General features: G+C 50.7%; 1 protein-coding gene across 15 annotated transcripts in view; it reads right to left on the bottom strand.

Moving 5' to 3' along the window:
* Positions 1–27,207, bottom strand: part of LRCH1 (leucine rich repeats and calponin homology domain containing 1) — a 55,049-nt gene that overhangs the window by 5,225 nt on the left and 22,617 nt on the right. The window contains exons 4-23 of one of the 15 annotated variants that reach the window (XM_078878719.1): positions 26,668–26,773; positions 25,263–25,399; positions 24,307–24,416; positions 23,080–23,197; positions 21,474–21,582; positions 20,788–20,921; positions 19,478–19,554; positions 15,628–15,744; positions 14,253–14,330; positions 13,258–13,332; positions 11,497–11,616; positions 10,418–10,460; positions 9,105–9,266; positions 8,251–8,298; positions 5,906–5,965; positions 5,081–5,155; positions 3,481–3,553; positions 2,232–2,522; positions 1,384–1,502; positions 597–743 (exon numbers count right to left, since the gene is read on the bottom strand). In XM_078878719.1, the coding sequence (XP_078734845.1) occupies positions 597–743; positions 1,384–1,502; positions 2,232–2,522; positions 3,481–3,553; positions 5,081–5,155; positions 5,906–5,965; positions 8,251–8,298; positions 9,105–9,266; positions 10,418–10,460; positions 11,497–11,616; positions 13,258–13,332; positions 14,253–14,330; positions 15,628–15,744; positions 19,478–19,554; positions 20,788–20,921; positions 21,474–21,582; positions 23,080–23,197; positions 24,307–24,416; positions 25,263–25,399; positions 26,668–26,773 (2,199 nt within the window). Of the gene's footprint in view, positions 1–596; positions 744–1,383; positions 1,503–2,231; positions 2,523–3,480; positions 3,554–5,080; positions 5,156–5,905; positions 5,966–8,250; positions 8,299–9,104; positions 9,267–10,417; positions 10,461–11,496; positions 11,617–13,257; positions 13,333–14,252; positions 14,331–15,627; positions 15,745–19,477; positions 19,555–20,787; positions 20,922–21,473; positions 21,586–23,079; positions 23,198–24,306; positions 24,417–25,262; positions 25,400–26,667; positions 26,774–27,207 lie in introns of all 15 variants that reach the window. The other 14 variants (XM_078878721.1, XM_078878720.1, XM_078878722.1 and 11 more) reach the window with 14 other exon arrangements.

Here is a 27,207-nt window from a genome sequence, read left to right as displayed (position 1 = left end):
CCATGCGGGAGGGCGTGTGGCACAGTTTGGCACCAGCTATCGTGGAGTGCGGTCGTGTTGCTACACTTCTCTGCGGTAAGTACAACATCTTTAAAAACAACGGCGCTACGCCTCTCTAAATAAAATTAACGCTAACCGCTTGCGTGTTCTGAGAATCAGCGGTGAACGGGACCTCATGTATTTACAGTTTTACTGCTGTGGGTAAAGTTGCTGTGCTATGCAGCTCTTTTTCGGAAGCAACTTGGCCACAAATGACAGCTCGAAGAAGTGGCTAATCACGTGGCAATTTGTCGCAGCCAAATACTCTAAATGCACGTTTCTAAATGTGGATCGAAAAACCAGATGACACGAGAAAAATCAGCACGACCACGAGGAGAGAGACACGCAAATTCCAAATATACAGCAGCAGGCGTCAGGGTCGTGATTGAACCCACGACCTCCTCTATACCAGGCGAGGTCGTTAACATCTCATAGCCACCGTGGCGAGATGTTAACGTCCATACGTCGTGACACCCCAGGCTAGCCGCGCGGCGGAGAACTGTTGGCGACACGCAGCGGAGACGGTGTCGGCGGAGTCGTGGGCGACGGGCACCCACCACGGCGGGCGAGGGCACGTGGATGCTGGGCACGGAGCGCGGGCGGATGTGGTTCGCCAGGTGGCACAGCACGACGCCGTCCATGAGCGCCGAGCCCAAGTTCACCGGGTCTCCCGGCAGCGTCACCTTCAGCCGGCACTCGATGTTCTGAGCGGGAAGCACAAAGCGCACGCGTGGGGCGACGCTTGGCAGGGGCGGGCGGACGGGGGGTGGCCCCCCTCCCCTTCCCGTTACCGCGAGTGCCGTTTGTTGCCCAGCACCGGTGCACAATCACAGCGGCGCTGCAGCTGTACTCGCGCGAAGCCCCTTTTGTCGATCCACTGCCGGTGAGGATTATTTCACCGTATTTCACCGTACTTCACCGCGCGTTAGCGCGGGTTGGTGAAGGCGGGGAGCAGAGACTTTGAAGCACAGAAGTACAGTGCAACGATAGCTTCTGTCTGCATTGCTATCGTTGCTGGCGACCATCTAGTCCCGCCGCCTGTAACACTTGTTATGTATGGTCGTCCCTTTCATCCAAGCTGATGAGCATGTGACCAAGATCAGGCGCATTTCGAGTGATTTGGTCCAAGGAGTAAGACATAAATGAGTCAACTAATTGAAGTCTGACTCAGGGAATCTAGGCGAGGCCCAAAGCAGGTAGAAGACGCCGTTCGCCAGCGACGAGCGAGTTCGGGGGTTCATCCCGGGTGTTTGGAATTGCGCCTCTGGCTGCAACTCGTCACCGCGGCGGCCGCTTTGAAACCCCCAACGCAACGGCGACGCGAGGTCACGGGCCGCCTCGCACCTTCTTGAGCTGCTCTATGAGCTCCATCTCCTCGCGCACGTGGCTCAGCTTGCGCTTGACCGTGAAGCTGGGGTCCAGTCCCTCGAAGCTGTCCATGGCGCTGCTCGGGCTGTTGAAGGCTGCGAGGGGTCGGCGGAGGAGGGGGGGGGGGGTCAGGGCAAGGAGGCGTGGGGCGTGAGCGCGTCCCCGGGGTCTTGACCTGCGTGTCCCCCCCCCCCACCCCGTCGTATTTACCAGTTACGGTGCCCTACTGACTGGCGTGGTGGAGTATGATAGAAAAAACGGTCCACGACCTGCACGGTGTGGGCAGGAACCTCATCCAGCGGTGGAACGACACCGCAGGGTTCTACGTGAAAATGAGTTGCAAAGCAACGGGCCAAATATGTTCCGTAAATGTAAAGAATGTGAATATTATTCCTATGCTCGAGGCACATTACAGCATCTTAAGATACAGCTGCATGTAGATGCAGCTGTATCAGTAAAGTTACATAGATAGAAAAAACAATAACAATAAAATAATATAAATAAAGTGAATAAAAATAATAAAAATATCACAACGTTTCGATCGCAACACAAGCAATCGTCATCAGGAGAGTGCGAGCGAGTGCTGGGGCACACTCACACTTCCCAGGCACACTGTTCTTATGTCATGAAAATGACGTGGAGAGATAAAACACAAAACTGTTCATCAGACGCTCGTCAACATACGCGCCACCAAACGAGCGGCGAGGACCACCGCCGCGGCGTTCGCTCGCGACGAGCGCCATCTGCTCCTCCCCGACGCCACGACGCCGGCGGTGGCGGCTCTACCCCGACGCGCCAGGCCACGAGGGCGACCGACTACGTACCTAGACGCTGCTCCAGCAGCCCGCCTCCGGCCGGGCTAAACAGGAAACTCCCGGGCGGTTTGCTGGCCGGCACGGAGGCCGCGGCCCTGTGTGGGGAATGGGGCGAGTGCGTGTGCGCGTGCGAAGCGGTGGCGGTAGTAGGGGGGGCGGCAGCGGCTGTGGGGGAGGACGGGGACGGCGTTGTGGGGTGCGTCGGGGAGCTAAGCGGGGAGGGCGGCGGCGAGCGAGCGGCGGGGGAGGGCGACGGGCGGGAGTGCGGGGACTGGGAGCACGGGCGCACGGAGGCAAATTCTACTTGCGAGCGACGGGGAGCGGAGAGCAGGCGTCGAGCGTTAGTGAACACACGCAAGAGGCATTGGCGGGAACGACGGGTGTGTTCGGTGGAAGAACGGGGAGACGATTAGATGGCAGTGGGAAACAGAGGCACAACAGTTCGCGGAGGAGGAAGAGTACAAAGAAAATGCAACAATGAAGTGGAACCAATTTTAAAACAGATTTTTGTTGAAATGCTTGGGAGTGAGAAGTATAATATATAACCGTAATGTAACGGTACACAAAAAAGCCACACCCTCACCATAAAAACATTGGCAGGAAAAAATATATATATTTTATAACCGAAAAAAGTAACGCGCCAAAATATTGACAGGTTAGAGGTAGTTTGTTAAGGACACGGTGAAAAGACAATATGTTAATGTACACTGCTTAGCACAGGTCTCATTAGAATGCATGCAAGAGGTTTAGAATGTATGTAAAGAAACAGAATAAAACAAGTCACCACGGTTAAATCATGCTCCAAGTCGTACACGTCACATGCAGATTGAACGATCGGTGTCAACAGTGACTGAGAAAATGAGAACAGCACCACCACCATGGAATGTCTGGACGTTGTGGATGACCCAAAACCTCAAATGGCCACATTTCTATTTTGGCACCCAACATGAGGTGATTGAATCCAAATACGCAACCAATGTTCAATTGCGAGCAGCAACTTGGTTTTACCCACCCCCCCAACCAAAATAAAAATGCGGCCACATCGTCGTTGTGAAATGAGGCGATGTGGAACGAACCAAGGGGGGGGGGCGGGGGAGGGAGGGGTGCTCGGTGCGGGCGGCGGATCGAGCGATGGAACGAGGCCGCGGTGCTAGCGCAAGGCCGTGGTGCTGACGGGCGTCCGTCGTGACGGGCGGTCGGGACTCGGGAGTTGGGGCTGCTGGGGGGGGGCTGGGGGGGGCTGCGCGACGATTCTCACCGGAGCGGAGCTTCAGGCCGAAGAGGGGAGCGTTGGAGCCACTGTAAGCGTTAGTGGGGGTCTTCTCTTCGCTCTGCAGGGCGCACACGCACGCAAACATCACACCCCGAATGGCCTTAACAGACATTTAGGGCAAGTGTCGTTAGCGAGCGCCTATTGAAGGCCGGCGCGGCACAAGCCCGACCGCCTTTATCTCCCCAGTGACGGTGTTTACACACCGCACCGGGTACTCATTTGAGGCCGAGTTGACCTAGGGGAGGCCCAGGACTAGTTTAGATAATCGCTACTGGTGATGGCCGTGAGCGGGAATCAAACTCGGGTCGCCGGGTTCGTGGTGCAGCGCGCTGACCGCTACACCGCCGCTCCCCGTAGGAGACACGACCACCACTGATCTACTATTCCGACGGCAACTGGTGCGACGCAGCATGGCGACTGTGATCCATACGATGATTGTCCGTTAGTAGCAGCTTGGTCATGAGGGCAAGACCCCTGTTTCACATGAAGAGTATCTTTGTCAAGGTACCCCTGTGGGTTGGTGGCCTATACAGCAGCAGTTCCACTTTGCTCCTTTTCCCCCGCTGACATCCCAATTGTGCCAGCAGCGTCGTGTGACGAGACAGAAGGACTGTGCAGCGAGCAGTGCATCACCCTGTGTCGGAGAACGGCCGCAGAGGATCGACGCCGCAGAACTACTTCTGAGGTCACTTTCAATTGACCTCTCTCCCCACGCCGGGGTTACGTTCTGCAAAAGGTGCTCGTTGCATGTCCAACATGGGCTTTTAATTCTCGAGAGTTGGAATGTAGCCAAATTAGGTGTAAGAAGTAAATTTAAGGCGACGGGATTTTTGTTGTGTCGTCAGTGGTGATCGGGCCGAGACCTTTAACCCGCTATACCGGAGAACCTGGTGAGATGTCGGGCAGCAGCTTGGATTCAACCCCAGGATCTCAATCGTGCCAGTTCAGTGCTCTAATCCGTGAACGAGAGGGCCAACTCTCATAATAAAGACAATTACAGAGAATTTGTTTGACCTAGGAGAGCCAAAAAACTATTTTTCAGGAGGAGCCTGCATTGAGATGTTTAGCCAACACCAATGAGATATGTTTTTAGCCACAGGAGGATAACCACGCAGAACAGCGGGGAAAACATACAAACCAAACGTACGAATGCCACATAGTAAGGCGCCCAAGTTCGATATCGAATCCAAGGCCTTCTTGCTGCGAGGCACGGGTGCTACACCCACAGCACCATCCTGCGGACCTCCATATTTGACACTCTTACACACTTCTGCACGATACTTTTGACTCGCTCAATAACGCTCATCTCCAAGCTGTTACGACGGTGACATGAGATGACTCGCAACGTCGACGGCACAAATTCACGATGCTCGATGAAACGACAAACACGGTGAGCAAACACACGGTTTTACGAGCTGGGACGCTGCGCTGCAAATGTCGTTAACTAGACCCCAACCGCGGCCACGCATGCAATGCGTCACGTTCTCGTGAACGACGAGCCCCGTGGTGCGTAGGTTCACCGTGTGCGACCGAACAGGAACAAGAAAACACGGGGTGCATCATGATTTTGAGACACGAAATGTACCTTGGTGAATTTATGGGGCTGGGGAGTGGCTTTTGGCAAGGCAGCGTCAGGGGAGGAGACAGGATCAGCAGGGGACTAAAACAAACATGATAAAACCAAAGAAACGTAAACAAACGGAGCAGCAAATGCAAAATGACACGGATCAATGGACGGTCGCCGACAGTGGAATGAGCCAAATACGAATGCATGCCAGGCGAGGTCAAACACCCCACGTGTGACAATGAGACTGGATGTTAAACACAAACTCATTTCAGTTTGGTGGACTGTGATGACAACTTGTTTCTCAAGCTGTATTTGTACATCGTAAAGGAATGGAACATTGCAGGTGCCGGCATTGATCATCAATCGCGGTCACCGAAATGCCAACGTGAGTGGCGTCGGGTCAGGAGACAAAGTGTCCATTTGGATCTCTTGCAGAGACAAGCGATACCTCTGTATTAGACGATGGCCGGCAGAAGCGGGCAACACAGAGCTACCTCTGCGATCCCTTCAAGTGACCTCTGGTCCACACAGAAATAGGGGAGATTTTACCATTATCAGTGGGAATTTAAGCAAATTAAGTGCAGAACAGAATTAGTCATTGGTGGACAAGGCTGAGACCATCAACTGACTACACTTGAGATATCCGGTTTAGTTATCGGCGGCTGCCTGGATTCGAACCCAGGATTCTTGCCATTGTCTGCTCAGCGCTCTGACTTGAGCCACCCAGCCACCTAACTTAAATAAACGGTGTTTAAACGTGAGCCGCTTGATATTCACACCACAGCGATGAATGTCTCGATCCACACACACATTCTGTAGACGCAAATGAGAAGTGTCCCTTACCACTAGCAAGGCACTATCGTCAATGTGGTGTGGCTTTCTGCTTGGAGGGACGTTTACACACTGCAAGGGAGGGGATATGAACACAGACGCACGCGCGCACACACACACACACAGAGCACAATGAACGAAACATAAAATCAAAAGGCCAAACGGCAGGTGGCAAAAGCTAGTATGATGCACAGCAGCGGTTCTCAACCTTGTTTGGCTACTGCTGTACCCCCCCATGCTTGACCTAACGTGGTTCTGAGAAATAAATGTATGAATAATGAACATCGACATTTTAACCGACTGTCCATTTTGTGAGATATTCTAACTCTCAGGTAACTGCAAGCGAAATTTGTTCGCGCTCGCTCGTTTTACTCTTGTAACCCGCATTGTTTACTATCAATCAGTCTAGAAAGGTTTTTATTGTATCTTTCTAGGTTACCATATGGATTTACATTTAAATCGTAGTTATTTTATATTGGCAGATTCAGATTCACCGACGACTCTCACGTGTGATATAATTTCACGCACGTTTATAAATCACCTCGCGTGCCCCCTGGTTGAGAACCACGGGTGCGCACGTGCAAACACGCACGGCCCTTTCTTTTTGGAGACGTGCTGCCGGGTAAACGCGCCGCCAGAAGCCGTGCGGGTAACGCGAGCGCATTTTTTGTTTTTACTCACAACAAACGTCACCGCGCCGACAAGCGCAGCGCTTGCGAAGGCGGGGAGCGTAGCCGAGCGTGGCCGTACAATAATACAGTACAACGACGGGTTCTCATAGAGGCCAGGAGAGTCTCACCATCGCAGCAGGGGGATGACGGTCGCTGCGTGGTTCCCAGTGAAATAATCTGGCGGGGTCATTTTTCTAATTCGGCAACTTGTCACTGAGATGTTTAACCAGTTGAGGACGAGAGAGAGCAGGACAGTCTCACTTAGTTTGCCACGAGGGGGTGATGATTGCTGCTACGTGTCATCCCCAATTGAGTAATATGCAGGGTGATTTTATAATTATGCAAATAAACCATTTTTAAACTCAACTATTTAGATTTTATAAGGTAAGGCCCACTGAGCTGTGTAGCTTTTTCAGAAGCGACCTGGCCACAAATGATAGCTCAACGAAGTGGCTTATCACGTGGAGCAGCCAAACACTCTAAGCGCGTGTTTAGAAACGTGGAGGGATAAACCGGAGGAGCCGGAGAAAAACGCACGCGACCCACGACCTCCTGTATACCAGGCGAGGTAGTTCGTATTCTTTGGTTATTTCGGTAAAGTCACGGAGTTAGATAGAAAAAATAAAATAAAAATGTCACAACGTTTCGATCGCAACACAAGCGGTCATCATCAGGAAAAGGGGTTATCCTCTAAAGGCAAACTGTTAATAAAGGTTTGGAGATGGGCGTAGCCCAAGTGTGTCAGTAGCACCAGAAGCATGGGCGGGGCAGCAATGCCAATGCAGCAAAGGGTCGCCAGGAAATCACTGCACCCCGCTGCACACACCACACTGCTGACGGTGGAGGTTGATTGACAAGAAAGCACAAGTCAAGTCATGACCCAAAGTGGTTGATGACATCTTTCCGATGATTGTCTGTAACCTTCCTATCGGTTGAAATTGTGTCTGTGTCTGTATATATGGATGGCTTCATGAACGAATCTTTGTTGATAGCCAGTAGGCTTGCAAAGTACCATCGTCTTAGAGAAATCAATTTCGCGTGAGCCAGCCGCATTAAAATAATGATCAGCCACGGCAGAAGTATTGGTCCTGCCGTGTTTAAGATCTGCCTTATGTTCACGAACACGGTCCGAGACATGTCGCTTAGTTTCCCCAATGTAACTGCTGCCGCAGATACAGCTTAGTTTGTAGACGCCGGGGTATTGCATGTCAGGAATCTTGTCCTTCACAGATGGGATCAGATCACAAATTTTATGTACTGTGTTAAATCGGACCTGGATCTTGTGTTTGTTCATGATTTTGGAAATCTTTTTGGTTACCCCTGCTAGGGTGATGGTTTTGATTGGATCCTCAGATGGCTCCCTCCTCACGGTTGGGGTGATGGCTTTGCGGATTGAGTAGTCAGAATATCCATTCCGCTTGAGATAGTTAGTTTAGACTCTACTCCCCTTCCTGCCATTTCCCATGGGTAAAAAGGTTAAAGAAAGTTAAATCAAACATTAAACTATTAAATATATTTTTGCAAAACCAAACCGATAAAAATGAAAACCAGCGCGCGACAGAGGGTTAACTGGTGTGGGGGATGACGAGGGTTGTCGAACACGAGCGAGCGAGCAGACGGGCGGCACGGAGGGGGGCGGCGACGGCAGCAGCAGCTCGGCATCCCCAGAGCCGTCGGCACACTCACGTCACTTTGCGGGTCGCTCTCTGCGCTGTGTTGGTGGACTCCGCGAGGCTGCGTAAAGACAACGCAGAGACACGGCACACGCGGGGCAGTGAGTCGGAGGTTACTGTGATAGCGCAGGAGCTGGAAAGCCCACCTTGAGCGAGAGCATGTTAAGATGCATCCGTCACCATCATTAATATTGCTTCAGGAACCTTGAGTAGAGTAGAAAAATATTTCACACGCAAGTTGGCAACCTCGTACTGCTTGTTGTGAAAGGTAGGTGGGCTAGGGGCAAAACACGTCAAAATGGAGTAAAGATATACTATAAACTACTACAAAAACAATTTTTTTATTTGACAGGCAAGGCCCACTGAGCTACGTAGCTCTTTTTCAGAAGCAGCCTGGCTACCACAAATGATAGCCCAATTAAGTGGCTTATCATGTTGAATTGTATAGCAGCCAAATACTCCAAAATGCGTGATGTTGATTCTAAATGTGGAGGGGAAAACCGGAGGACCCGGAGAAAAATCTACATGACCACGGGGAGAACATGCAAACTCCAAATATACAGCAGGCATTGGGATCAAACCCACGACCTCCTGTATACCAGGCAAGGTAGTTAACATCTCGCCAACGCATCTACCAAGCCGTCACAGTCTCTCGCTTGTTGCACACAAAGTGCCTGCAGCAGGTGAACCACGACACCTCGCTGATCTCGTTCATCAAGCAGCGTAAACCATCATCATCACGCCAACTCCGCTCATCCTCGCAGCGGCCGGCCATCGAAGAAAGACGGTCACACCGCGTCGCCTGCTTGCCGATGCGCAAATAAGCCGGGTGCCGCAGGCGGGGGTGCACGCGGCCGGCTGGCGCACCTTGGCGGCGGTGAAGGTCTGCGTGGTCGAGTGCTTGGTCAGCCGCTGGCGCTCGTCCTCGTAGCGCCGGCGGGCGAGCTGCGCCTCGTGCCGCGTGCGCTCCAGCAGGATCTGCTCGCGCTTCTTCTGGAACTCGAACTCGGCGGGCGGAAGGTCCTCCTGCTGCCACGGCGACGGGGCGGCCACGTCATCAGGCGCATCCACGACGGACGGTCCATTTAACAAAAAAAATAATCCGTTCTGCCAATTGTTATTCGAAGTGTACAATGGGCGTCACGTCGCGGGACGGAGAATCCATTGGAGACTCCCGCGGGGGAGAGAGAGCCGCAGCGTGAAGAGAATGCCCCACAGATGCGGATACTACGGAGCTGCTTCCGAGATCTCTTCCAGTGACCTCTGGGGCAGCGCTTTCCGAGAATAATGTTCGTCGCCCGAAGGTCAAAACAAATTAAATGAAAAACCGACATTTAATTCGATGGGTAGTTTTGTGGAGTCACTCGCGATAGGGCTGAAACTATCAATGCTGTGACTGAACCCAATTTAATCACTGGTGGCTGCCTGGATTCAAAACCATTAATCTCAGTAATGACGTTTGAGCCACCGGGTCATCTTATGAACGGATAATTTTTAATTATTACAGTAAGTTCTCTATTTACAGTAGGCAAAACAACGTTAATCGACACCTATTTTACCACTGACTTAATGACATACATTTAGGATGTGTTCCTGGCGCTCATTTTTAGGTTAAGATTAGCAGAAAAAACATTAAATGAGTAACGAAATAGTTAACAAAAGATACCCAAAAAAGATGCATAACAAGCTTAAATAAAAAGTTAATACAGAATCGGAATATTGAGAATGTGCTGGAGGTATCCGATGAGCTCTAAAGTCCAGTAATAGGCGGGGTCAGAATGTTACTCACCAGAGATGGCAGCAGAGATTACATTAACAGAGATACATTCACAGATATTACATTCACAGAGATACATTCACAGATATTACATTGAGAAAAATTACATTCACAGCGATCACATTCAGGGAGGGCAGTACGGTACTGAGTACACGGCGATGTTGTAAACACCGAGGCTTTATTCGGCACCTGCTGGGTCAGTGCGTCGTCGCGCACGCTGCCCAAACCTCTGGCGTTCTCCTCTCTCAATTTTTTTTTAAATCCACGTTTGCGGTGAACCAACGCATTTTAAATCTAATCGCGTTCCCCAATTCGTCGGCGAGGCTACAGTGAAACAACGACGCAAACAGGAGCAACGTCAAACAAGGGACCTTACTACGATTACGTCCGCTCAGAAACTCACCTGATAGACCGTGGTATCCATCGCCGTGACGCCGGGTTGACCGCTGAAAGTGTGGATGGGCAAGACAAAGATTAAAGCGACACGGACGACTGCTCGCTCTCACCCAAATACAGACCAAGAGGGTGCAAGAGGACAGTTCCAAGCATGTACGTGTGTACGCTGAACTTCTTTCGCACTAATTGGAGGTGCGGGGAAGTAAGTCGGAACACAGAAAGAAAAAGACAGCCAGCCATTTAAGTGACTACTGAAGGAGGAGTTAAAACTACGAAAGAACGTATTCTATTTTACCAGGTAAGGCCCACTAAGCTATATAGTTCTTTTTCAGAAGTGACTTTCCCACAAATGATAGCCCAACAAAGTGGCTTATCAAGTGGAAATTTATCACAGCCAAATACTCTGAATGCATGCTTCTAAATGTGGAGGGAAAAACCGGAGGACCCGCAGAAAAATCCACGCGACCACGGGAAGAACATGCAAACTGCAAATCTACAGGCGTCAGCGGTTGGGACCGAACCCAGGGACTCCTGCATGCCAGGCGAGGGAGTTAACATCTCACCACCATGGCGACCAAACTTTCGAGTGCTACCCATATCTGTACATCAGCTTGTCTTTCCATCCACGGTTACATTTTATGCTTAACCACATCACACATCATCATTTATCGCGCACTTTCAGATGCCCTTCTGCGGTCGTCTGGAACGCTCTTCCCTTCCGATATTAGGAAGCCACTGGAGCGATGCACTTTTAAATCTAGATGGAAAACTCATTCCTTTAGAACTTTTTGTCCTTAGTTTGTTGTCCTTCCCTCGAACCTCCAATTAGCACGGTTGGCTACGTACGGTGCGAAAGAAGATCAACATATACCGTAGTAATCTTGGATCATAGACGACACTTGATCAAAACGAATCGCGCAAATTCCCCTGGGTCGCCAACCCGCCCCTCGGATACCGATAACCCCGCCTCCCCCCTTCATCACGCACGCGCCGCGTCCCACCCATCATAACCTCATTTCCCCAACAATACTTCTGCAGCCATTTCTCGCTTCGCGACAAAAAACGCCCGGCGGTCGCTGCCCTCACTTGCTGACGAGCCCCGGGAGCGGCGAAGCCGAGGTGCTGCCGGCGTTCCGCAAGATGCCGGCGAGCGGCGCGCAAGGTCCCCCTCCTTCTCCTCCTCCGCCGCCGCCGCCGTGCCCTCCACTGCGAAAACCACACGGACGACGCGACCGCTCACCGAACCTGCACGCACTGCAGCGTTGCGCCGCCCGCGTCGCTTCGGATAACAGAATTTGTAACGGGCCGTTCTCCACAAACGATTGACAGGCGCAGGAAACAACAGAAGTGATGGGAATGCAGCAAGAACAGTCGCCGATAATTGCCCAAGCTCTGCTGTCCCTTCATTGGGATGTTTGTCCACCACGATTATTATACACGCAGATGGAAACCGGAAGACCCGGAGAAAACCCGCGCGTACGAGGAGGGGGCTAACGCTCAATCCCCGCAGAGATAGAAATTAGTTCACTTGCTGTACTGCCATTCGTACCCTGGCAAGCCAGGAGACGGCGACCTAAATGTCCACGGGAAAGGAGGGTGCCTCACGGATTTGTCTGATCCACCAACCCTCGCCGCCTCCACCAGCGCTAGATTAAAGGCCACGGCCTGCCAGCACAGCAACGAGCCACCAGCTGCTGCCGCTGTTGCACGAATCGCAGGCGACCGTGGACCAAACGGAGTCGTCGCAGCTGATCTACCGGCAGCACAACGGCAACGACACCTTGCCGACTACGAATGGGCGCCGTGGTGGCGAGATGTTACCTCCCTCGCCTGGTACACAGGAGATCCTGGGTTCGATCCCGACCCTGATGCCTGTATATTTGGAGTTTGCATGTTCTGTCCGTGGTCACGGGGATTTTTCTCCGGGTTCCCCGGTTTTTCCCTCGACATTTAGAAATAAGCATTCAAGAGTATTGGGCTTCTATAATTTTCCAAGTGATAAGCCACTTCATTAGGTGATCAATCTTGTCCAGGTTGCTACCCAATTGATGGTTTAGTCGAGTGCCTATAATATCTTGACTCACCGGACACGCCCATCGCATCCCGACGCGATAGCCCGCGTTGCGTAGGGATGCGACACGCACCCACACAGATCGTGATTGTCAATGTGACAAGTGCTGCATAATCCAACCGCATTTCCGACTCGTAGCGTACGACTGCAAAAGACACTGGTGTCGGGAAGACGAACACCGCACGTGGGCACTTGACGAAAGCGTCAACGCGCATTTGGCTTTTTTCCCATTCACGTGAGAAAATGGGCAAACAAGGGGGGTTGCTCCCTGATGCGCGACCCCTGCTTCAAAACAAACATAGATTCACAAAGACATTGCAAATGAGGAAAAAGCTGTTGGTACATGCAGTGAAACCTCACCACAAAACTCCCGCTTTGTGCGCATCGCTCTGATCTAACCGTGTATAGATATCTTTACTTTTAAGTCCCAAAAAAATCCGAATCGACAGAAACCACGTCAACATTTCCTGACATGACTTTTTTTGGCCGCACCGAACATTCAATGCGGCCAAACAGCTTTCCACCGAGGTTTCACCGCATTTAACAAACCAATCTGTACACAACAACTTCACAGCAGGCGACCCTCTCATACAGACACGTTTCAAGATCACTCTGCACGGCAAACACGAGACCCGCGACCAACAACACGGCAGGACTGCGCTCGCAACGAAGCCGAAGCGTTTCGCAAACCGTCGCCCAAGGCCTGGGCAAGCACAAGGCACCCGCAGGGGTCAGAGAGACGGGGGGGAGACCCAGCGCAGGCGAGCGAGCGGTACCTTGGGGCAGAGTGGACAAACGCGGGGGGGCGGCGTCTGTCCTTGGCAGTGAAGGACGAAGACTGAGGGAGACGTCTAAGACAAACACACGGGGGGGGGGGGGCGGGTAGGCCGGGGCGCCGGGGGACACACGGGGGGGATGCACGGAGGACGTGACGACGAAGGACAAATGCACATGCGTGTCGAGAGAGACGGCGGGGGTGGAAACGTTTAGACGCGGGGAGACACGCGCACGGGGGAGACGCGGGGAGACACGGGGAGACACGTGGGGAGACACGGACGGACACGAAGGCGACAGAGATGCACGGGACCACGGATTGGGGAGGGAGGAAGGTTAACGCACATTCTTGCTATGTTAGTGACAAACAGCGATCGGCGGACATGCGGCAAGAGACCAGGGGGCATGCTCAAGCCTCGACCCACGCAGCCGTCCCAGCTGTCCGTCTGGCCAGGTCCCTGGGTGGCCCTTTAACGTGACCCCCCCCCCCCCCCCCGTTTTTACGCGAACTTCCTTTCGTTATATTTTGCTTCATTGACTCTCGATATATTTTGCGTCAATGACTCTCGATATATTTTGCGTCAATTCAGTGAAACGCTCGAGTTTCACTGCATTTGCACTCCTAAGCAGGGACGTGTAAATAAGGCCGGCCGGTACACTAGTCTGTCCACTGCATTGAGAGTAAAAAAAAAGTAAGTGATCAGCAGTTGTGGAACTAAAACCCGATTTTAAAAGTCTCAATATTCTCTTGACTAATGCACTCGCTCATTCGGGTGTCTGTGACCCTCGCTCATTCGGTGTCGCACGGCTTCACAGACAGAAAGGCAAAAGGCTGGCCACCATCGCAGAGCTGCGCTGAACATTTCCCCCATCAGGTTTAAATTCTGCCGTCAGGTTCCCGGCGCAGAATGTGATGGTGGCCGGGCAGGCCGGCGAATTAACGGTCACCGGCGTGGGTGAAGTGAGCGAGGGGGGGGGGGGGGACTTAAACCGGTACCTGGCGTCGTGAAACGATATGGGTCGTCGGCGAATGTCCGTCTCGCAGAACGACGCCGAGTAAACAACGGGCCTCCGCCTGCCGTCCCCAACAACGCAGGCCACCACCAACCCCCCCCCCGACCCAACCACCACCACCACCACAGAGAAACGCCAGGCAGCACCCGTTAAACCGAGCAGGCGGCAGCAGCAGGCACGTGCAGCAGAGGGTGGCCGGCGCACGCCGCGGATGCGGTAGCGACGAGGCGTTGGTGTTGTCAGCGGTAGCGGCAGCGGCGGCGGCGGCAGGGGCACGGGGAAGGAGAGGGAAGGGGGGCGATGCGGCCAGACAAAAGCAGACACAGGCAGACGCGGGCACACGCGGGCAACGAAGCACGGTTAGCGAGCGCGCTCGCCAGCGACGTGACGCGTCGGGGCTCGAACACGCGACGACCGCCGCTTCCAGCGTACATTTTGCACCCGTTGGGTTTCGTCACTTCGGGGGCCTGGGGACGTGGCAGGGCCGGGGTGGCGGCTGCTGCACTCAGGCCAGGCGATCGCTCGCTCGCTCGGGTCTCGCCACGCCGCTGTAGGTGCCGCTCGTCACGTGGTCTCGTCGCCGTCTTTTTGTTTTAGTGGACGGTGGTGAGCCGTTAACGAAACGGCACTGGTGTCGTGGCCCAACGACTCAATAATCACCGACGTATTTATTGCACGTAACGTGTTGCGTGCAATAAATACGCGCGCCGCACTTTGTGAATCCACCGCTGGATTAGGGATTAGAGCCTCCCCACACTGCTAGCGGGTCGGTAGAGGCGGCGGTGAGCAGGAAGAGTAACACAGGAGTGCAGTACAACGGTGGATTGTGCTGCACTGCCCACCATGGAGAAGTGCAGCAGACTGTGAACAAACTGCTCTGCCAGGTGTTTGCCCCAAGCCGACCAAGCTGTAGATATCACAAATATCGAACACATTCCAGAGGACTTGCTCGTACATAGAGCTTGTTTAAATGTTAATCATTAAACTATTTTACAACTGCTATTACCCAACCCCACCGAATTATATTGGGACGCAAATAGAACACTGCACCTGGGCCTCTAATGTTAAAGAATCTCAGGTCGACGCCGCCACGTCGGTTACTTCCGCTCACCCCCTTCCTTTGCTAGTCCCACGCACAGGTCACGCAGCATCGTCCCACGTGGCTTTTGCTTGTCACCTCCCAATTGCCCAACTCCGTTTCACGCAACGTCCCCAGCTGTCAAGACGCCCTTAAGAGGACACAGGGGTGGGGGGGGGTGGGGCTTTTTGGCCGACGACGAGACGGTGATTGCGTCATCTCTCGGCAGGACGCCACGTCACAAGTGAGGTGGGGGGGGGCGACCGGGCTTGAGCCGTACCTCTCCTGGCTCCCGTCGGCACTGCGGTGACGCTCCCGCAGGGCGCCGTCGCCAGCCTCCCTGTCGGCGCCAGCCCTCCCGCCGCCCCCCTGCTCGTCGTCCGCCGTCGGCGTTCTGCTGCAACGAGTCGGCAAGGGGCACGGTGCGCGTTAGCGAGATACGGCAGGGGCCAGAGCAACGCGGCGCGAGATGCTGGGGCTAGTTAGGACTATGGAACAAATTTCTCACTACAACCACTACACACCCCTACCCTCTCCAAGTGATGCGATTACACGATTCGGGGTTCAGATAAGTATGATGAACTTCTTTCGCAGCGTACGTAGCCGTGCTGATCGGAGGTGCCAAATAATAAGATACAATTCCTGATATGTTTTATTTTCAGCCGTCTGCCATTCTGCCGCTGGATGAAGGCCCCGTAAGTCTGTGTTTGGTTACGATGTTTGCTTGACCATACTTCACCGTGCCCATCAAAACGGAGTTGGCGAATGGGAGGAAAGTCGCAGGGGCCGTTACAGAGATATCGCTCGCCAGTGACGCGAGCTAGCGATGGCTGGGAATCGAACTCGGGTTGGCAGTTCACAGTGCGGCGCGCTAACCACTTCGCCCTCGGCTAAATCCAGAGATTTCATTTTGAGAATCAATCATTTTCTCTCTTTATATTTTACCATCTCGTTTGTACTGTATCTCAAAGTCTGGTTTCATGGTTTTGTTAATTCCATGAGTTTAAATATAGCATTCACATATTTGCATACAATTTTAATACTTTATTGCAAAATCACACACGCACAACATGCGCTTATCGGAAGTGTAAGAAACTTTTAATCGGCACATCATTACAAGCCTGGGGCCGATATCACGCATGTTCAAGTATCGCATTAGGTGCTCCATGATTTATGATTACTAAAATAAAATATTTAATTCTTCCATATAACACTGCAGTCAAACAGGTGCAAGCACTTCCGATTAGCACGGTTGGCTTCGTACGGTGCGAAAAGAATTCACCATACACACGTAACACGGCCCTACTTACGAGCATGACCCTACCCCATCATCGAATGCCCAGCTATGCCTTACGCATTGTCAACATGCCAATGTGAGCCTAGAAGTATGCGTCTATAACCGTGCACATCCCTATCTATTACAGCTATGCCATTCTTGCGTATAGCAATAGAATAGCAATATCATTACAATCTGCTATTGCTACGTGTCATTGCAATGGGTTCTGAGCAAACCTAGAGCACGCATCTATTCTCATTCACTCTATTTGAGGAATCATGAAGTCGACGCAAGCTTTCTTTCACAAACTAAAACGTCTACCGCACAAAGGAGTCACGGCCTCGTCACGCTACGCTCTTCGGCGAATCTCAGAATAACCAAAGCAATGTTTCTGTTCCCCAGCGCTGTAGAAATGATATCATTGTTGAGCAATGTACTAACTGTTGTTGCGATTGAAATCAAGACTTCTGGCATCGGGCGTCGACCAAGCATCTCATGAGCGGACGTGGTGTCAACTCCACTTGTTATTGTGCCCATGGTAATGAATGGCAATGCAAATGTAGTATTAATGTGAGCTAAAAATGCTGCCGTGATTATAATTAAATGTGGCCCAGGCTCTGCTTGTGAGCTTTTGAATACAGCACCATGTGTCTTTGTAATGGATACGAGTCAAATTAATTGTTGGGTGTTTTTTTAAGTGAGAGTTCTTAAGTATGTAATGAATAATAAATTGATTCACAACCCCCCTAAACCTCACGCCCCCACCCCACCCTAACAAGATACTTGTTTGTCTTGTCGATGCTCCCGTCCCCTGGTTGTTAGTTGATCTAAACGAAGAACAAGTTCCCATCGGGCCACGGGACGTGATGCAGAGAGTTTGGAGGTGGGTGCATAGTGGCATCCGCTCCTGCCACCTCACTTCTCATGGCCCACTTTTATACTACTACTTTTATTTTACCAGGTAAGGCCCACTAAGCTACATAACTCTTATTTAGAAGCGACCTGGCCACAAGAAATAGCTCAACGAAGTGGCTTGTCACGTGGAAATGTATAGCAGTTGCCAAATGCTCTAAACACACGTTTCTAGATGTGGACGGAAAAAAACCGGAGGACCCGGAGGAAAATCCACACAACCACGGGGAGAACATGCAAACTTCAAATATACAGCAGGGGTCAGGGTCCGGATCGATCCCACGACCTCCTGCATACGAAGCGAGGGAGATAACATCTCGCCACCACTACCCACTTTTCTGCACCGCGGTGCGAGTATTCGCCGACAGTTAAAGTATTTTTTAAAATTTTAACGAGCCACCAAGACAAGCAAATAACCATATATAAACAATCTGTTGCAGATCCTTTTCTCTTTCACTATTTTTTTTCCTTTTCTCTCCCGCGTTTATGTTAAATTAATAACATTTACGTGCGGTAGAATGACAGCATACAGGCCTACGTGTCCGAGTGAGTGCGATAAATGTCAAACTTGAAAAAAACCCTGTGTGCGAGTTAAAAAAATCCATTCTTTATTTATTGCGTTATGGAATTTCCGTACAAAACAATAATCGTAAACACGCTCGGACAAGTCTCTATTACACAGGCATATTTCTTTACGTGAGAATTTATACATTTTGATAATGCGGACCCTTAAGTAACGCTTCGCTCGACAGTGAATTTGTTCATTGGAGTGCACGTACAAACACACTTTGCATAAATACATTTACTTTTTCAAAATGAACGTCAGTGCAACAAAAAAACCCAGAGAACGCACAAGGCACTCCCAGTGTACAACCAAATCACAGCTGAAGACGAATCAATGGGACATGCTGTCATGTAAAAAGATCAAACAACAAACAAACCGCTCTGATCTTGGAGATACAAACCCAGGCTGTGTCCCCCTGGCCGTCCGACCTCTGATTATGACTACTACTACTACTACGCGTGCTTACCCAGAGAAGACTGAGTCTCATGACTCCGTTTACAGCATGGTCCTGCCATGGTTTTACGCTGGGGGGTAATGTTGCTATGTGTAACCCCAATTGAGTAATTTGCAGGCGATTTCACAGCAATGGGATGTTTGGCCAATACCAGTCATTGTTTTTTATTAATTAGCCATGAGAGGAAACCAGAGAACCAGGCAGAAACCCACACAGGACACAGTGGAAGAGAATACAAATTCTACACAGAAAGGTGGCCGAGTTGGTAATCAAACACAGTCCCTTCTTGCTATGTGTTGAATGTGTTACCACTGCTCCATCCTGTAGCTCCAACGCTTGAAACTCGAATCAGACTAAAACTAGTTTTTTTCATTTTACTAGGCAAGGTCCACTGAGCTATGTGGCTCTTTTTCAGAAGCGACCTGGCCAAAAATTATAGCTCAATAAAGCGGCTTATCATCACGTGGAAATGTATAGCAGCCAAACATTCTCAACGCACGATGTTGAAAAAATCCAAGCGACCACGGGCAGAGACAAGCAAACTGCAAATATACAGCAGCAGGCGTCGGGGTCGGGATCGAACTCACGACCTCCTGCATACCAGGCGAGGTAGTCAACAACTCGCCACCGTGGCACCCCAGACACCCCGGGTCACACAAGATATTTATATTTTGATTGCATCTCACTCCAAGCTCACAAACTTGGCAGTTACCCCTCTCCGCTCATCTCCGTCTGGGGCCTCTTAATAAGACATCACAACAAATCTGACGCACGGGAACCGCCACACGTTACGCGAGTGAACGCTGCCTGCTGTTTATTTGGGTACAGGCGTAGGGTATGGCCCCGTCTGCTTTCCCCCGATGACCACACAGCAACGACGCACGCGCGTACACGACGCAAAACCGTATAAATGGAGGCTTCACCTCTGCTCGTCCCTCCAGCCGCCCTCGTCCTCAGAGCGTGGCAGCGGCGTCTCGTCTGTCCGCAACGGAAACAGCTTCTGCAGTCCGCACGCAATGGTAAAAAAAAAATTGGTAATTTTGTTGTGTCAGTCTTCTTCTCGTGTTGGCCATCACAAGTCGATATCCAAATCGCTGGACCGCTCGGTGTCGGTGTGATCCAGTTAAGTCACTTCGCCTTCCAGCCAACGGCGCAAGAGGCAGCCGTCAACAAAATGGACGACTGTTGCTGGGCAGCTCCGTAGTTACATGACGTATGGGTGGTACGCACGCACTGTTTTTATATGAATGGTAAATAAATAAAATTTGCCCGAGCCAACTTTATTTTTTATTCGCCTCACTCAATAATGATGAATGCGTACACACAGTTTTTCGATGTCTTCTGTAATGTGGTTGTTATTCGTCTAAATTCTAATTGCTTGTTGTTTTTACATTCTTGCTTTTGTCATTATGGAGACAGGTGACTCAAGACTATTTTGGTTCCCCTTGAGTTGGTTAAATAAAATAAATTTGAAACACACCAGAGTCGACTAAGCCCGATCCAAGCTAATCTGACGAGCTGGGCCGAGGTACAAGTGTAAGTGATTATCAGCGGAGATGATTATCAGTGCCAGGATTTCAGCTTCCTGATTTATGAGCCAATTAAACTTGCTCTTACGCCGAGGAGTGGCGGGATAATCGTGCCTGTGAGCAGTAATGTCGGCACATCCCGGCATCCCTGCAGTCGCACAGGACTGAGATTGGCAATCAACTAAAACTTAACGACCGAGACGGGGAAGTCGTAGACTAACGTATGAATTACGTTTGTAGGAGATTGCTGAGTGGCTCGGAGTGAAGAGCACTGAACTGGCAATGCTGATATCCCCGGTATGCATCCCGGGAGCCATCTGCCACATAACACTCGGGTTCTCAAGCGATCGGATCCGATGGTCTCAGTCAGGTGTCATCAATGATTGTCCCACTACCGTGCGACAAAACATTTATCTGTGGTGGAGCATGTGGGCAAGTGCGCCCTCTGGAGTGCGGATAAAAACAATCGCTTGAAAGAACCTCAGAAGAAGTTCTATGATATCTTCCTCCACGGGCCGTTCTTTACCACAGAGAGTTGCACTGCTCTGCGACAAATCTTAATGGCCACCCTTGTCTCCGGAAAGGATGGCGGATAGCAAAACTGGAATAAAACCGGGCGAAATCGTACGACCTGCAGACCGAACGGGCGAAACGTCCGGCGTTAAATGCGCGAGACGAGACGGCGGCGCTGGGAGCGCGTGCACCTCGTGAGATATCCTGCGCTCTATGTACGCCATGAACTTCGTGGTCAGTCCCGGCTGGTCTTCCGCCTTGGGGGTGACCGCGTCCTCCTCGTCCTCGTCCTCTATGTAGTCCACCTCCTGGCCCTCCTCCACCACTGAGGGCACAAACGCGGCGTTACAGCGGCAATCCCTACTGCTGCCACGGCATCATCAGGTTTCAATTGGAGAGCTAAACATCAAATGTATGTTTGTTGAACTTCTTTCGCGCCGTATGTAGTCAATGTGACTACGGGGAGAGAGAACACGCAAACTCCGAATATATAGACGACTGGGTCGGGATTGAACCCATGTCCTCCTGTATAGCAGGAGAGGCAGTTAACATCTCCCAGCCACCTTGGCGCCCCGAGATTGCACTTTCATGGAACTAGATTGCACTTTAATGGAACACAGTGGATGGGAGGTACATGGTTAATACAGACAGGAACAATTCAGTTGTACACCCTCGGTCTCCACACACACAAGATCCACCCCGTATGGCAGTGGTCGTATTTCTTGTCGGCATCAACGGAGACTAAAGCTAAAGTTAAACTGTGAACCTCTCCCTGCTGGGGGACAACACAATTGCTGTCGCACGTTGCTCCCGTTTGCCACGGGCAAACGTGCGATAGGAAAACCACAGAGACGGGGAAGGGGGGGGGGGGACTCACCGAGGCCGTTGCTCAGGGGCGTGTGGGGGGTTTCGCGTCGCAACCGCTGGTCCCGCGAGCTGTCCGCGCCGCGCATCAGAGCCGTCGACGCCGACTCCTCGTCCGAAGGCTGCTTCAAAGACGCGATGGCAGAGAGACTCGCGTCAAGATCGCACAAGGGCGGCGGCCGCGGCGACGGCCGCGAGCCAAAACAACTTGGTAGGGAGAAACATCGCGCGATGGGCACGGACAACGTGACCCTATCCAACGGGCGTCCATCTCTCGACGTGTTGAACGAGCAGCACGGCGGAACCCCACAGGCGGGGATATTTCAGGTCAAAATTAATTTGCATATTTGGGAAAAAGTAATTTTTAATCTGGTTTAGGGTCACAAAGCAAAGCGTCTAATTTTTGCAAACATGTTATCAATTTAGGCAGTTTTTAATACGGCAAGTCCCGAATAGTCATGTGTGCTACAGTTTACTTCATACCGGATAATCTTTACAACAGTTAAAATAGCGCATACCCCCCACCCCCCGCCCCCCCGACAGCTAGAGTTAGTGCAAAGCATTAAAAACATGATTCTTCTTTTTTCGGATAGGTCACAGAGTGCCTTAGGTCACTGCAACGCGCTCTTTCAGATGCGCTTCTGCGGCCATCTGGAACGCTCTTCTTTCCGATATTAGGAAGCCACCGGAGCTATGCAATTTTAAATCATCAAGATTGAAAACTCATTTCTTTAGAACTGCTTTTTATGTTTAGTTTGTTGTTTTTCCCCCGCACCTCCGATTATCACGATTAACTACGTACGGTGCGAAAGATGTTCAACATACATACATACAGGTCACAACACATTCTAGAGGCTGCCCTTGTTGCTGAAACAGGGACAATGAATTCAACTGAATGTAAATTAAAGCAGCATTCAAAAGTCACCATTAAAACATAACATCGTCTCCATTGCAAGAGACAAGGGGATGATTTTGCCCACTTCGCACAGCACATGACTGAACCACGTGAGTCTCCTCATACTGGGCATGCATTGATCCGCTGAACTGAAGATTCAAGTCAACTCCATCGACTCACTAGCTTTGAGAAGGCGGCTTAACCAGAAGTGATGGCCTGGTTCCTACCCAGAATCTCAATGGTGCAAAGCTCAGTGCACCGAGCTACGCATTCATCCTTAGTGAGTTTGTTTGTGTCACTGCATGGACCTCGATTATCATTTCTGAAAAGATGTGAATAATAGGAGGAATTTAGCACTTCCAGAAGATGACTTCATAGAGACTTTGAATTGTGGTTCTTTGTGGTGCACGGTTACGAAAACAACCATCCACTACGGTTCAGCGTCCATATTCAAGTAAAAAACATTACCGAGCAGTTTGCTGGCCAAACAAGAAGCGTTTTCTACTCTCTGCGCCTCCATCAGCAAGCACGCCCGATGCTCAAGTCAAAAACACGGATACGAGGAGTATGTATGCATCACACAGCCAGGAACATGACACGTGGGGGGGGGAGGCCCTCGTTTTCCAGAGGCACGTTGACAAAAAAATGGGCTGTAACATGCACACACGTCATCGCCCCCTGCGTTTCATGAACAGAAATCAAACTCGCAAGTCAACCCCCTTGCCTTGATGCGGTTACTACGTGCCTCGTTGCCAGACCAGCGCTTGTTGCCACTGTCGACGCTGTTGAACCCGGAATCGAGGAGTCCGCACGCCTTGTGCGGCACAAAATCCTCGGGAAGGCTGGCAGGGGAACACAAAACACAGTCGAATGGTGTGAAACACACACAAAGACAAAGCTACGCCATGTAGCCTACACAAGCTGCTGGGGCGCGTACTGTTCGTGAGCACCTATGAAGGCTGGCAGGGCGCACGAGAGGGTGGTGTGGTAAGAACCACGCCGGCCGCCCGCCCACCTTTGCCACCCTTGTGCTGATGTTTACACACCACACCAAGTATTCATTTGAGACCGAGTCAATCTAAGGGAGGTCCAGGAGCGGTACATGCAGGTATCCCTCGATTTGCGAACGTATAGTTTATGAAATTTCGTGTTCACACAGTTGACAAATTAAGGACACTTTTCGATTAACGACATCGAATTTCCGCGCCAACACAATTTCACAACGGCCACACGCCACGAGATTAAACAAGAAGCACGCAGGAGGATGCCTCATCCATCCGCAACAGCGTCACGGTGTCCCGATAGTGCAAGAGTGACGCTTCCACATCGCCTTAACATTCATTACAACATGCAGCAGATCTGTTGGAGAGTTCCCTGAAAAGGTGCATTATTTTGTTTTTAATTAATTATTATTCAATCTTTTTAAGATTTCTGTTCTTCATTATTATATTTTTTCATTTATTTTATTATATTGTGAATAGCGACATAGGTGGTTAAAATTTCTAGGTTAGGAGCAAAGTTGAAATTACTGTCCGAAACACATTCCTAATTTTTTGGTATTAAATTAATGAGGAAAGCCATATTTAGATCTACAAAATTGCATTTTACGCGTGTTTTTTGAAGAATGCATCGCTTTCATAAATCGAGGGATACCTGCAAATCAATCGCACATTCCGGTTGTGGCTAAGAATAAAACTGAAATTCACAGCACAATGCACCAACCACTCCACCACTTCTCCCCAAACCCCGCCACACAAACACACAGAGCAGATGTCATGCCAAATATTTCACGAGCATTTTTCACAAATAAATGAAGGGGAGGGTTTAAGCGATTGCTGCGCAGGCAGATATCAAATTAACGCCAAAGCAGCCAGCTTCGAGCGTCAAGCCCTGCCGAATTGAATGACAATTCTGGCGCCCAGCGCACGCGCACGCTTGCTCCATCACTCACCATGTGGAGGAGCCGGCAGGCCTGATCAAGCGATCGGCTAGCTTCTTATCAAGCTTGCACGCCTCCATGTGAAGGTACTTGAAAATGTGATGCTTGCCCTTGATGCATATCTGCGAGAGACACGGCAGGGTCGCGCGATAAGCAAATGAGCCGTTCCCTTGTTTTGTATCGCTTTGCATGGGGCCTGGATAACAGACGACGTCTTCGCTTCACAAACAGTGTCATGTTTAGAAGGGCAGACTGGCCCATAACACACTAGGGGCCAGGGCAGAAATCAGCACCACTAGAATTGGCAAATATATAGGGTTACAAGCTTCTGTATATGGCAAATACAAGTGGAGTGTGTGATGACAAGTTTTTAAAACAAAGTTATTGCATTATCCACTTTGACATTTTGGTGATTTAAAGATTTTAGTAACACGTAAGCTTTGCCATCTTTGGTTCTGGCCCATGGACCAACACCCACTCTGACTTTCACGAAAGCAATTGGAAATTTGAGCATTTATATCATTTATAGATATAGAGATTCATTCTACATTTGCAAACCCCTAAATTTAACAAGGAGCAGCCCACTGAGAAACAGGTGGAACCAGGTGGGTAAACAGGAAGACCCAGGTGGGGTAAAGACAAAGTATTGCATATCACAACACTGAAAAGAACAACTTTACAACACGTTCGAACTAAAATGGGTAACAGAAAGCACGAATATAATAATGGCGTAAAAGGGTAAGAAATATAATTGAATTTGCACACACACATTGGGAAAAATCCACCCTGTGCAGGTATGGGCCCGCCCGCCCGCCTTCTAAGAAGACACTGGGTTATCTCATTCAACACCGCGTTTCCAAGCAACACTCTTGGACTCGCTCTCGGCTCGCCACAAGGACTCGACGGCATTCCTCTCGCCGATGCCAAGCCTTCCGGTTTTTCCAGCCAGCGTGTGTGCCCACACGCACCTGTGCCGGCGGGCTTTTCATCGGGTTGTTGTCCAGCACGAGACTCTGCAGCTGCTTCAGCTTACGGAAGCTCACGGGGATTTCGCCCAGGCGGTTACACGACACGTCCAACTGTACCAGGGGCAAGTCCGCGATCTCTGTTTGGGGGCGCGGGGAGGGAGAGAGAAGGGAGTGTGTGGGTTCCCAGCGCCATGTGAATGGGCAAAAAACAATCAAATGACCTCCGTTATCCTTGATGGCGTTTGTCTTGCTTTCCCCCCGTGGTGGCGGTCCTCGTCACCGGTTTTGACGTCAACGTGGTTTGCAACGGTTTGCCGTTTCGAGATGCAATTTGCGCGGGTGTTGCAATATAAAATTAAATTAAAATAATTGTATTAGATTACAAATTGCTATAGGAATTGTAAACGTGATACAGATTACTGATTAATGTAACCTTGTGTATATTGAGATACAAAGTTACCAATTAGTTTGTCTGGTGTGCAATTTTGGATACCCATTACGGACCCCATATGAGTGGGACAAACGCGTGGAAGAAGAAGAAACATTTAAATAACATGTGATTTAGACGAGACTAGTGTATCTGGAGGAGGGTTACGCATTTGCGATGGCAGAAGGCTCCTTCCAAATTGACAAGGGCTCAGTAGAGATGGCGAGTAACACATCACAATTCCCGGTGGCGTGTGGCCTGGACCAGACAGAAGGTGAAGGGTGAAATGTGCATTCATGTCAATCGAGAGGTGGGATATTTACAGCTCGTTCAGTTTGTTAAAATATACACAGTGCGTCCTTGGACGCACTGTGTATATTCGGGGGGTGGAGTGCTCCACTATACATCAGTTATGTACGCAGAGACCAACATATTGCCCATTTACAGCTTGTATTGTGGAGAAAAAGTTAAAAATAGCAGTGAAACCAACAAATATCATGTGCCTATTCTGGAATGCACAATCAATTTTTTTATTTCTTAAACAATGCAGTGAACAACGAGCTTCTATTGGTGGAAGGGGTCACATGACTCAATAACATATGACGCATACAAATCATATAAATTTGCATAGGCATGCACTAATTGAATGCGGGTATCGGGAGCATAAGAATCTATTATAACTGACGAATTGGATGCACGGTTTCATGGCTAGTCCTCACACCGGCCAGTTGACATGCTGTTGCCAAGCGTCCTCGACAAAATAGACCATTACGCTGAAAATAAACATGGTATCTTTTTACGTAAATAGATTTATTTTGTCACGTATCCGCCTTGCAAAGACCTCCCCCCCACCGTCCCTGCGCACAACCCCTCCCCCACCATTTCCGTTCACGCACGACCGCACAGCTGACTGAGGCCGTCGCCGGAGCACCTAACGAGCTTGGAGGGGCCTCTAGTGAAGCGTAAGCGGTGCGCTACCGTCGGGCAGGATGACGAGATTGTTCCTGCGCACGTTGAGGTCACGGAGGCACGTCAGGCTCGCTATTTGGGGCGGCAGCGCCTGGATCTCGTTGCAGCTCACGTCCTACCAACAACACGCACAAGATTGGCAGTCGGGACGAGCGGGTACTCGGACACGCGCCGCCGCAGCAGCAAGGACGCACGCACACGGACACTCACACACGCACAACCGTCCAAACACGAGAGTGAATGTGGAGGGAAAAACCGGAGAACCTGGAGAAAAATCCACGTGACCATGAGGAGAACATGCAAACTCCAAATATACAGGCATCAGGATCGGAATTAAACCCATGACCTCCTGCATACCAGGCGAGCTTGTTAACATCTTGCTACCGTGGACACAAAGACACAGAGGGAGACCATCACAACGACGCGCGGGCACACACACACACAGTAGAGGTGGCGGATAATGCACATACGAGTGTATAGGTACGTTTGGACACCAAGGTACCCATGGAGGAAAATGAGCGATGTGGCAAAAGGAACGCGAAGAAAAAC

The sequence above is a fragment of the Lampetra fluviatilis genome, chromosome 51, assembly GCF_964198595.1.
Source record: "Lampetra fluviatilis chromosome 51, kcLamFluv1.1, whole genome shotgun sequence".
NCBI classification, from domain to species: Eukaryota; Metazoa; Chordata; class Hyperoartia; order Petromyzontiformes; family Petromyzontidae; genus Lampetra; species Lampetra fluviatilis.
Note: the sequence above shows the minus strand (reverse complement) of the source record. Positions and strands in the feature narration are given on the sequence as shown.